General features: G+C 47.9%; 1 protein-coding gene across 1 annotated transcript in view; it reads right to left on the minus strand.

Annotated features, from left to right (window-relative positions):
• LOC139382724 (neprilysin-like) overlaps nucleotides 1-13,319 on the minus strand; it is a 91,490-nt gene that overhangs the window by 16,877 nt on the left and 61,294 nt on the right. Inside the window, exons 8-10 of the mRNA XM_071126829.1 lie at nucleotides 13,207-13,275; nucleotides 10,403-10,537; nucleotides 9,148-9,249 (exon numbers count right to left, since the gene is read on the minus strand). Of these exons, the coding sequence (XP_070982930.1) occupies nucleotides 9,148-9,249; nucleotides 10,403-10,537; nucleotides 13,207-13,275 (306 nt within the window). The remainder of the gene's footprint in view (nucleotides 1-9,147; nucleotides 9,250-10,402; nucleotides 10,538-13,206; nucleotides 13,276-13,319) is intronic.

The following is a 13,319-nucleotide window of genomic DNA, read 5'->3' on the forward strand; positions in this document are numbered from 1 at the left end:
GGGTTTATCATCACCATCTGAGAGGAGGGGTTTATCATCACCTGAGAGGAAGGGTTTGTCATCACCTGACAGGAGGGGTTTATCATCAACTGACAGGAGGGGTTTATCATCACCATCTGAGAGGAGGGGTTTATCATCACCATCTGAGAGGAGGGGTTTATCATCACCATCTGAGAGGAGGGGTTTGTCATCACCATCTGAGAGGAGGGCTTTATCATCACCTGAGAGGAGGGGTTTATCATCAACACCTGAGAGGAGGGGTTTATCATCAACACCTGAGAGGAGGGGTTTGTCATCACCTGAGAGGAGGGGTTTATCATCAACAGCTGAGAGGAGGGGTTTATCATCATCTGAGAGGAGGGGTTTATCATCACCTGAGAGGAGGGGTTTGTCATCACCTGAGAGGAGGGGTTTATCATCACCATCTGAGAGGAGGGGTTTATCATCAACACCTGAGAGGAGGGGTTTATCATCATCTGAGAGGAGGGGTTTATCATCAACACCTGAGAGGAGGGGTTTATCATCACCACCTGAGGGGAGGGGTTTATTATCAACACCTGAGAGGAGGGGTTTATCATCAACACCTGAGAGGAGGAGTTTATCATCACCACCCGAGGGGAGGGGTTTATCATAAACACCTGAGAGGAGGGGTTTATCATCAACATCTGAGAGGAGGGGTTTATCATCACCACCTGAGGGGAGGGGTTTATCAACACCTGAGAGGAGGGGTTTATCATCACCATCTGAGAGGAGGGGTTTATCATCACCTGAGAGGAGGGTTTTATCATCACCTGAGAGGAGGGGTTCATCATCACCTGAGAGGAGGGGGTTGTCATCACCTGAGAGGAGGGGTTTATCATCACCTGAGACAAGGGGTTTATCATCACCTGAGAGGAGGGGTTTATCATCACCATCTGAGAGGAGGGGTTTATCATCACCTGAGAGGAAGGGTTTGTCATCACCTGACAGGAGGGGTTTATCATCAACTGACAGGAGGGGTTTATCATCACCATCTGAGAGGAGGGGTTTATCATCACCATCTGAGAGGAGGGGTTTATCATCACCATCTGAGAGGAGGGGTTTGTCATCACCATCTGAGAGGAGGGCTTTATCATCACCTGAGAGGAGGGGTTTATCATCAACACCTGAGAGGAGGGGTTTATCATCAACACCTGAGAGGAGGGGTTTATCATCTACACCTGAAAGGAGGGGTTTATCACCAACACCTGAGAGGAGGGGTTTATCATCAACACCTGAGAGGAGGGGTTTATCATCACCTGAGAGGAGGTGTTTGTCATCACCGGAGAGGAGGGGTTTGTCATCACCTGAGAGGAGGGGTTTGTCATCACCTGAGAGGAGGGGTTTATCATCACCTGAGATGAGGGGTATATCATAACCATCTTAGAGGAGGGGTTTATCATCACCTGAGAGGAAGGGTTTGTCATCACCTGACAGGAGGGGTTTATCATCACCTGACAGGAGGGGTTTATCATCACCATCTGAAAGGAGGGGTTTGTCATCACCTGACAGGAGGGGTTTGTCATCACCATCTGAGAGGAGGGGTTTATCATCACCATCTGACAGGAGGGGTTTATCATCACCTGACAGGAGGGGTTTGTCATCACCATCTGAGAGGAGGGGTTTATCATTACCTGACATAAGGGGTTTGTCATCACCTGAGAGGAGGGGTTTATCATCACCACCTGAGAGGAGGGGTTTATCATCACCTGACAGGTGGGGTTTGTCATCACCATCTGAGAGGAGGGGTTTATCATCACCTGAGAGGAGGGGTTTATCATCACCATCTGAGAGGAGGGGTTTATCTTCAACACCTGAGAGGAGGGGTTTATCATCACCTGACAGGAGGGGTTTATCAACACCTGAGAGGAGGGGTTTATCATCAACACCTGAGAGGAGGGGTTTATCATCACCTGAGAGGAGGGGTTTATAATCACCTGAGAGGAGGGGTTTATCATCATCTGAGAGGAGGGGTTTATCATCACCTGACAGGAGGGGTTTATCATCAACACCTGAGAGGAGGGGTTTGTCATCACCTGAGAGGAGGGGTTTATCATCACCTGAGAGGAGGGGTTTATCATCACCTAAAAGGAGGGGTTTATCATCACCTGAGAGGAGGGGTTTATCATCACCTGAGAGGAGGGGTTTATCATCACCTGAGAGGAGGGTTTTGTCATCACCTGAGAGGAAGGGTTTGTCATCACCTGAGAGGAGGGGTTTATCATTACCTGAGAGGAGGGATTTATCATCACCTGAGAGGTGGGATTTATCATCACCTGAGAGGAGGGGTTTATCATAACCATCTGAGAGGAGGGGTTTATCATCAACACCTGAGAGGAGGGGTTTATCATCACCATCTGAGAGGAGGTGTTTATCATCAACACCTAAGAGGAGGGGTTTATCATCACCTGAGAGGAGGGATTTATCATCACCTGACAGGAGGGATTTATCATCACCTGAGAGGAGGGGTTTATCATCACCATCTGAAAGGAGGGGTTTATCATCACCTGAGAGGAGGGATTTATCATCACCTGACAGGAGGGGTTTGTCATCACCTGACAGGAGGGGTTTGTCATCACCATCTGAGAGGAGGGGTTTATCATCACCATCTGACAGGAGGGGTTTGTCATCACCATCTGAGAGGAGGGGTTTATCATTACCTGACAGAAGGGGTTTGTCATCACCTGAGAGGAGGGGTTTATCATCACCACCTGAGAGGAGGGGTTTGTCATCACCTGACAGGTGGGGTTTGTCATCACCATCTGAGAGGAGGGGTTTATCAACACCATTTGAGGGGAGGGGTTTATCATCACCTGACAGGAGGGGTTTATCATCACCTGAGAGGAGGGGTTTATCATCACCATCTGAGAGGAGGGGTTTATCATCACCTGAGAGGAGGGGTTTATCATCACCTGAGAGGAGGGGTTTATCATCAACACCTGAGAGGAGGGGTTTATCATCACCTGAGAGGAGGGGTTTATCTTCAACACCTGAGAGGAGGGGGTTTATCATCACCTGACAGGAGGGGTTTATCAACACCTGAGAGGAGGGGTTTATCATCAACACCTGAGAGGAGGGGTTTATCATCACCTGAGAGGAGGGGTTTATCATCACCTGAGAGGAGGGGTTTATCATCAACACCTGAGAGGAGGGGTTTATCATCATCTGAGAGGAGGGGTTTATCATCACCTGACAGGAGGGGTTTATCATCAACACCTGAGAGGAGGGGTTTGTCATCACCTGAGAGGAGGGGTTTATCATCACCTGAGAGGAGGGGTTTATCATCACCTAAAAGGAGGGGTTTATCATCACCTGAGAGGAGGGGTTTATCATCACCTGAGAGGAGGGGTTTATCATCACCTGAGAGGAGGGTTTTGTCATCACCTGAGAGGAAGGGTTTGTCATCACCTGAGAGGAGGGGTTTATCATTACCTGAGAGGAGGGATTTATCATCACCTGAGAGGAGGGGTTTATCATCACCTGAGAGGAGGGGTTTATCATAACCATCTGAGAGGAGGGGTTTATCATCAACACCTGAGAGGAGGGGTTTATCATCACCATCTGAGAGGAGGGCTTTATCATCAACACCTAAGAGGAGGGGTTTATCATCACCTGAGAGGAGGGATTTATCATCACCTGACAGGAGGGATTTATCATCACCTGAGAGGAGGGGTTTATCATCACCTGAGAGGAGGGGTATATCATAACCATCTGAGAGGAGGGGTTTATCATCACCTGAGAGGAGGGGTTTATCATAACCATCTGAGAGGAGGGGTTTATCATCACCTGAGAGGAGGGGTTTATCATCAACACCTGAGAGGAGGGGTTTATCATCACCATCTGAGAGGAGGGGTTTATCATCAACACCTAAGAGGAGGGGTTTATCATCACCTGAGAGGAGGGATTTATCATCACCTGACAGGAGGGATTTATCATCACCTGAGAGGAGGGGTTTATCATCACCTGAGAGGAGGGTTTTGTCATCACCTGAGAGGAAGGGTTTGTCATCACCTGAGAGGAGGGGTTTATCATTACCTGAGAGGAGGGATTTATCATCACCTGAGAGGTGGGATTTATCATCACCTGAGAGGAGGGGTTTATCATCACCTGAGAGGAGGGGTATATCACAACCATCTGAGAGGAGGGGTTTATCATCACCTGAGAGGAGGGGTATATCATCACCTGAGAGGAGGGGTTTATCATCAACACCTGAGAGGAGGGGTTTATCATCACCATCTGAGAGGAGGGGTTTATCATCAACACCTAAGAGGAGGGGTTTATCATCACCTGAGAGGAGGGATTTATCATCACCTGACAGGAAGGATTTATCATCACCTGAGAGGAGGGGTTTATCATCACCATCTGAGAGGAGGGGTTTATCTTCAACACCTGAGAGGAGGGGGTTTATCATCACCTGACAGGAGGGGTTTATCAACACCTGAGAGGAGGGGTTTATCATCAACACCTGAGAGGAGGGGTTTATCATCACCTGAGAGGAGGGGTTTATCATCACCTGAGAGGAGGGGTTTATCATCACCACCTGAGGGGAGGGGTTTATCATCACCTGACAGGAGGGGTTTATCATCAACACCTGAGAGGAGGGGTTTGTCATCACCTGAGAGGAGGGGTTTATCATCACCTGAGAGGAGGGGTTTATCATCACCTAAAAGGAGGGGTTTATCATCACCTGAGAGGAGGGGTTTATCATCACCTGAGAGGAGGGGTTTATCATCACCTGAGAGGAGGGTTTTGTCATCACCTGAGAGGAAGGGTTTGTCATCACCTGAGAGGAGGGGTTTATCATTACCTGAGAGGAGGGATTTATCATCACCTGAGAGGAGGGGTTTATCATCACCTGAGAGGAGGGGTATATCATAACCATCTGAGAGGAGGGGTTTATCATCACCTGAGAGGTGGGATTTATCATCACCTGAGAGGAGGGGTTTATCATCACCTGACAGGAGGGGTTTATCATCACCTGAGAGGAGGGGTTTATCATCACCTGAGAGGAGGGGTTTATCATAACCATCTGAGAGGAGGGGTTTATCATCACCTGAGGGGAGGGGTTTATCATCACCTGAGAGGAGGGGTTTATCATCACCTGAGAGGAGGGGTATATCATAACCATCTGAGAGGAGGGGTTTATCATCACCTGAGAGGAGGGGTTTATCATCAACACCTGAGAGGAGGGGTTTATCATCACCATCTGAGAGGAGGGGTTTATCATCAACACCTAAGAGGAGGGGTTTATCATCACCTGAGAGGAGGGATTTATCATCACCTGACAGGAAGGATTTATCATCACCTGAGAGGAGGGGTTTATCATCACCATCTGAGAGGAGGGGTTTATCATCAACACCTAAGAGGAGGGGTTTATCATCACCTGAAAGGAGGGGTTTATCATCACCTGAGAGGAGGGATTTATCATCACCTGAGAGGAGGGGTTTATCATCACCTGACTGGAGGGGTTTGTCATCACCTGAGAGGACGGGATTGTCATCACCTGAGAGGAGGGGTTTACCATCACCTGAGAGGAGGGGTTTGTCATCACCTGAGAGGAGGGGTTTATCATCACCTGACTGGAGGGGTTTGTCATCACCTGAGAGGAGGGGTTTATCATCACCACCTGAGAGGAGGGGTTTGTCATCACCATCTGAGAGGAGGGGTTTGTCATCACCATCTGAGAGGAGGGGTTTGTCATCAAGACCTGAGAGGAGGGGTTTATCAACACCATCTGAGAGGAGGGGTTTGTCATCACCTGAGAGGAGGGGTTTGTCATCACCATCTGAGAGGTTGGGTTTATCATCAACACCTGACAGGAGGGGTTTATCATCACCACCTGAGGGGAGGGGTTTATCAACACCTGAGAGGAGGGGTTTATCATCACCTGACAGGAGGGGTTTATCATCACCATCTGAAAGGAGGGGTTTGTCATCACCTGACAGGAGGGGTTTATCATCACCTGAGAGGAGGGGTTTATCATCACCTGAGAGGAAGGGTTTATCATCACCTGAGATGAGGGGTATATCATAACCATCTGAGAGGAGGGGTTTATCATCACCTGAGAGGAAGGGTTTGTCATCACCTGAAAGGAGGGGTTTGTCATCACCATCTGAGAGGAGGGGTTTATCATCACCATCTGACAGGAGGGGTTTATCATCACCTGACAGGAGGGGTTTGTCATCGCCTGACAGGAGGGGTTTGTCATCGCCTGACAGGAGGGGTTTGTCATCACCTGACAGGAGGGGTTTGTCATCACCATCTGAGAGGAGGGGTTTATCATCACCATCTGACAGGAGGGGTTTATCATCACCTGACAGGAGGGGTTTGTCATCACCATCTGAGAGGAGGGGTTTATCATCACCTGACAGGAGGGGTTTGTCATCACCTGAGAGGAGGGGTTTATCATCACCATCTGAGAGGAGGGGTTTATCATCACCTGACAGGAGGGGTTTGTCATCACCTGACAGGTGGGGTTTGTCATCACCATCTGAGAGGAGGGGTTTATCATCACCTGACAGGAGGGGTTTATCATCACCTGAGAGGAGGGGTTTATCATCAACACCTGAGAGTAGGCGTTTATCCTCACCTGACAGGAGGGGTTTGTCATCACCTTCTGAGAGGAGGGGTTTATCATCACCTGACAGGAGGGGTTTTTCATCACCATCTGACAGGAGGGGTTTATCATCACCATCTGAGAGGATGGGTTTATCATCAACACCTGAGAGGAGGGGTTTATCATCACCATTTGAGAGTAGGCGTTTATCCTCACCTGACAGGAGGGGTTTGTCATCACCTTCTGAGAGGAGGGGTTTATCATCAACACCTGAGAGGAGGCGTTTATCCTCACCTGACAGGAGGGGTTTGTCATCACCTTCTGAGAGGAGGGGTTTATCCTCACCTGACAGGAGGGGTTTTTCATCACCATCTGACAGGAGGGGTTTATCATCACCATCTGAGAGGATGGGTTTATCATCAACACCTGAGAGGAGGGGTTTATCATCAACACCTGAGAGGAGGGGTTTATCACCAACACCTGAGAGGAGGGGTTTATCATCAACACCTGAGAGGAGGGGTTTATCACCAACACCTGAGAGGAGGGGTTTATCATCACCTGACAGGAGGAGTTTATCATCAACACCTGAGAGGAGGGGCTTGTCATCACCTGAGAGGAGGGGTTTATCATCACCTGAGAGGAGGTGTTTATCATCACCTGAGAGGAGGGGTTTATCATCATCACCTGAGAGGAGGGGTTCATCATCACCTGACAGGAGGGGTTCATCATCACCTGACAGGAGGGGTTTATCATCACCTGAGAGGAGGGGTTTATCATCACCTGAAAGGAGGGGTTTATCATCACCTGACAGGAGGGGATTATCATAACCATCTGAGAGGAGGGATTTATCATCACCTGACAGGAGGGGTTTATCATCACCTGAGAGGAGGTGTTTATCATCACCTGAGAGGAGGGGTTTATCATCACCTGAGATGAGGGGTATATCATAACCATCTGAGAGGAGGGATTTATCATCACCTGAGAGGAGGGGTATATCATAACCATCTGAGAGGAGGGGTTTATCATCACCTGACAATAGGGGTTTATCATCACCTGAGAGGAGGGGTTTATCATCACCTGACAGGAGGGGTTTATCATCACCATCTGAGAGGAGGGGTTTATCATCAACACCTGAGAGGAGGGGTTTATCATCACCATCTGAGAGGAGGGGTTTATCATCAACACCTGAGAGGAGGGGTTTATCATCACCACCTGAGAGGAGGGGTTTATCATCAACACCTGAGAGGAGGGGTTTATCATCATCACCTGAGAGGAGGGGTTTATCATCACCTGAGAGGAGGGGTTTATCATCACCTGAGAGGAGGGATTTGTCATCACCTGAGAGGAGGGGTTTATCATCACCTGAGAGGAGGGGTTTGTCATCACCATCTGAGAGGAGGGGTTTATCATCACCTGACAGGAGTGGTTTGTCATCACCATCTGAGAGGAGGGGTTTATCATCACCATTTGAGAGGAGGGGTTTATCATCAACACCTGACAGGAGGGGTTTATCATCACCTGAGAGGAGGGGTTTATCATCACCTGAGAGGAGGGGTTTATCATCACCTGAGAGGAGGGGTTTGTCATCACCTGAGAGGAGGGGTTTATCATCACCTGAGAGGAGGGGTTTGTCATCACCTGAGAGGAGGGGTTTATCATCACCTGAGAGGAGGGGTTTATCATCACCTGAGAGGAGGGGTTTGTCATCACCATCTGAGAGGAGGGGTTTGTCATCACCTGAGAGGAGGGGTTTATCATCACCTGAGAGGAGGGGTTTATCATCACCTGAGAGGAGGGGTTTGTCATCACCATCTGAGAGGAGGGGTTTGTCATCAACACCTGAGAGGAGGGGTTTATCATCACCACCTGAGGGGAGGGGTTTATCATCATCACCTGACAGGAGGGGTTTATCATCACCACCTGAGGGGAGGGGTTTATCAACACCACCTTAGAGGAGGGGTTTATCATCGACACCTGACAGGAGGGGTTTATCATCACCACCTGAGGGGAGGGGTTTATCATCATCACCTGAGAGGAGGGGTTTATCATCATCACCTGAGAGGAGGGGTTTATCATCATCACCTGAGAGGATGGGTTTATCATCACCATCTGAGAGGAGGGGTTTGTCATCAACACCTGAGAGGAGGGGTTTATCATCACCACCTGAGGGGAGGGGTTTATCATCATCACCTGACAGGAGGGGTTTATCATCACCACCTGAGGGGAGGGGTTTATCAACACCACCTTAGAGGAGGGGTTTATCATCGACACCTGACAGGAGGGGTTTATCATCACCACCTGAGGGGAGGGGTTTATCATCATCACCTGAGAGGAGGGGTTTATCATCATCACCTGAGAGGAGGGGTTTATCATCATCACCTGAGAGGAGGGGTTTATCATCACCACCTGAGGGGAGGGGTTTATCATCATCACCTGAGAGGAGGGGTTTATCATCATCACCTGAGAGGAGGGGTTTATCATCATCACCTGAGAGGAGGGGTTTATCATCACCTGAGAGGAGGGGTTTATCAGACATACTTAACAGAGCAGACAACACACATTGAGTCTCTTACTTGTGTGTCGACCTCCAGGCTGAAGTTAGCATTGAGAACACCCAGCTCCATTTTGTTGTAGAGGAGAACTGGGTTGTTACGGTCCTCTGGAGTATCAGTTGCCTGGGGGAGAGACAGCGAAAAAGGGCGAGAGAGAAAGGAGAGAGAGAGCACAATTTTAAAATTCAGCTCAAACACCATTAACTCTATATCAAATAAAGCATTAAATAGATTTGGCTCGACGATCTGTCCTCTGGCTGTCACAGAGTCCAATTGTCAAAAACAGGCACTGCTGGTCCCATCATAAATGTCTGTTTTTCAATAAACACACACACACACACACACACACACACACACACACACACACACACACACACACACACACACACACACACACACACACACACACACACACAGCGTGTTTGGAGGCCCAGGGGTCCCTACCCTGTAAATGTCAGTACCAGAGCAGCCAGTGTAGCACTGAGCTATGGGAAACACAGGGATCTGCTACAAATTTGTTAAGAAAGAGCCCATGGGCTCAGCGCTTGCTTAACCCAACAACTGGTAAGGACCAGCATCCCCTGGTTGACACAACTGGTAAGAACCAGCACTCCCTGGTTGACACAACTGGTAAGAACCAGCACCCCCTGGTTGACACAACTGGTAAGAACCAGCACCCCCTGGTTGACACAACTGGTAAGAACCAGCGTCGATTGGTTAAAGCAACAACTAGTAAGATGGAGAGGTGGTAAGGGCTGAAGTTTGGCTTCATAAACACAGTGATGGAGAGGTGGGTAAGGGCTAAAGTTTGGCTTCATAAACACAGTGATGGAGAGGTGGTTAACGGCTGAAGTTTGGCTTCATAAACACAGTGATGGAGAGGTGGGTAAGGGCTAAAGTTTGGCTTCATAAACACAGTGATGGAGAGGTGGTAAGGGCTGAAGTTTGGCTTCATAAACACAGTGATGGAGAGGGGGTTAAGGGCTGAAGTCTGGCTTCATAAACACAGTGATGGAGAGGTAGTTAAGGGCTGAAGTTTGGCTTCATAAACACAGTGATGGAGAGGTGGTTAAGGGCTGAAGTTTGGCTTCATAAACACAGTGATGGAGAGGTGGTTAAGGGCTGAAGTTTGGCTTCATAAACACAGTGATGGAGAGGAGGTTAAGGGCTGAAGTCTGGCTTCATAAACACAGTGATGGAGAGGGGGTTAAGGGCTGAAGTCTGGCTTCATAAACACAGTGATGGAGAGGTGGTTGAGCAGCAGTGTTGAACTTACGTTGGCGATCTCCCTCTCCAGCTCAATGACCCTGGTGACCTCCTCTCTGATTTGGGTCTCGTTGACCTCTAGGCTGCGGTCGGTACGGATCAACCTGGCCACGTCTATCATGAACTGTTCATATGCTCTACATGGCTGGGAGGACACACACACACAGACAGACAGACAAACAGACACACATTAAAAACATGTATTGTAGTATCAACAGAAAAAAAGTAGTCATACGTAGTTGGCTAGATGATGAAGAATGAGAGATACTGTATTCACATCCCTGGAAATACAATGAGAGATACTGTATTCACATCAGAACAGAAAAAAGTTGTCATAAGTAGTTGGGTAGATGAGGAAGAATGAGAGATACTGTATTCACATCACTGTAAATATATATTAGGCTTCATCATCCTCTGTTTGGTATTAAGAGACAGGAAGAGAACACTATGAAAATCTAATCTGTCTAATCAATGACACACACACACACACACACACACACACACACACACACACACACACACACTCCTATCCCCCCCACGCCAAGTTTGGCAAGTACAGAATCCTTTCAGAATACAAATCAGTGGTGAAACCATACCAGATAATATCCACCCCAAACACTCACATCTGGTTTGAGTTGGGCTGCGACCAAATCGGTCATCTCACTTCATTATTTTAATGATCACATTGCTCCAGATGGCATCTCACACACACACACACACACACACACACACACACACACACACACACACACACACACACCAGCTAGTCACATTGACAGTTAGATAAGTTGGAACACAGGTTCTCCGTGGGCCAAACATCAGATTGGTGTTTAAGGGGGAAATGGATCATAATGTGGTTTATAGTTTCTTCCTAACAGAGACCTCAGACAAACAGGCTTATTTGGAGGTCTGTGTTAAACCACACTAACACAAACTCATTAGAGCATGTCAATGCTAATGATTAGTTCAATCATTAAACTACAGCAAAATATTCAGGTTCAAAACTCATCAGCTTTAGAGTTCTTCACATCTAGTTCTGGATGTTCATTAAACCATGCTGGATGTTACGGATACAGGTATCCTGTGTCTGTGTGTATCCTGTGTCTGTGTGTATCCTGTGTGTGTTTCTTTTCTCTCCTTCTCCCCTCACAGGTGAAAATCATTACTCCCCAATCAGTCAACAATCAACCCATCAATCAGAAGACACACCTCCTCCTGTTTCCTACCCTATCACAGTTCCTTCCCCATGGTTTAAAAACCCCATCATTTGTTTGTTCAAGGGAGCTCAATCTTTGTAATGCCATGTTGGTAGATAGCTGTTCTTGATAGATTTCAGTAGCACAATCTCTTTGTAAATGCCATGTATGTAGATCTCTCTCTTTGTGTATTAATTAACCTCTTCTTTTGTTTGAGCACCTCCAAAGCACTTTGTCATCTCCTGTGAGTATTGTTTTTGCTTATGGTGTTTGCTGGTGGGAAAAGGGGGAAACCAAGACAAGTCGCCCATGGGCATACACTACCCGTAGGTAAACTTTGTTAACACACACTAGTTAGAACTGGGCGGACCACCCACTGTATTTTTGGTTAGTTAGTTAGCTGTTGTTGAAATAGGCTAGTCTAGCTTAGGGGTGTTTTGAATACTTATTGTTTCTTTCCTTGGGTCCAGCTCAGCCCCTTTTTCCTGCTCCCCCCATTACCGTGTGTTTAGAAATAAACCCTGAGTTTGACGGTATTATTTCGGTTGTCGTGGTTATTTCGTTCACTTTTACTTTGTCACTGTTATAATTTACATGAGTTATGTTACGGGTCTCACTACCATCCCCCCTAGACTGTCGGGCCAAAAGGGATTCGTAACACTGGAGATTTGGACCCAACGTAATTACCTAGAGAGGATGGTGATCTTATCCTAGACTGATGCTGAGGGCTTGCAGCCACTGCGGATGTGGGTCATTGTGTGTTCTGGGTGGATGGACCAGTGATCAGAACAACATGGGGTTGAAACCCAGACTCTGACATACCCGGCCAGAGAACTAATTTCCTTGAAACCCAGACAACTAATTTCCTTGAAACCCAGACATACCCGGCCAGAGAACTAATTTCCTTGAAACCCAGACTCTGACATACCTGGCCAGATAACTAATTTCCTTGAAACCCAGACTCTGACATACCTGGGCAGATAACTAATTTCCTTGAAACCCAGACTCTGACATACCCGGCCAAAGAACACATTTCCTCCACAGACCCAGAGAACTAATTTCCTCCACAGACCCAGAGAACTAATTTCCTCCACAGACCCAGAGAACTAATTTCCTCCACAGACCCAGAGAACTAATTTCCTCCACAGACCCAGAGAACTAATTTCCTCCACAGACCCAGAGAACACATTTCCTCCACAGACCCAGAGAACTAATTTCCTCCACAGACCCAGAGAACTAATTTCCTCCACAGACCCAGGGAACTAATTTCCTCCACAGACCCAGGGAACTAATTTCCTCCACAGACCCAGGGAACTAATTTCCTCCACAGACCCAGGGAACTAATTTCCTCCACAGACCCAGAGAATTAATTTCCTCCACAGACCCAGAGAACACATTTCCTCCACAGACCCAGAGAACACATTTCCTCCACAGACCCAGAGAACACATTTCCTCCACAGACCCAGAGAACACATTTCCTCCACAGACCCAGAGAACACATTTCCTCCACAGACCCAGAGAACTAATTTCCTCCACAGACCCAGGGAACTAATTTCCTCCACAGACCCGGCCAGAGAACTGGATATCATTAATATGCATGTGGCAGGTACAGTCTTACCTCTGCGTAGGGCCCGGTGCAGGTATAATGCTCTCTGGATAAGAGACCAAGGCTGGTTTGCTGGTCAAACTGGCAGAGGAGAGAGAATCAGGACACAAGCAGCCATTCATTCA

Source organism: Oncorhynchus clarkii, chromosome 24 (assembly GCF_045791955.1).
Source record: "Oncorhynchus clarkii lewisi isolate Uvic-CL-2024 chromosome 24, UVic_Ocla_1.0, whole genome shotgun sequence".
Classification (NCBI taxonomy): domain Eukaryota; kingdom Metazoa; phylum Chordata; class Actinopteri; order Salmoniformes; family Salmonidae; genus Oncorhynchus; species Oncorhynchus clarkii.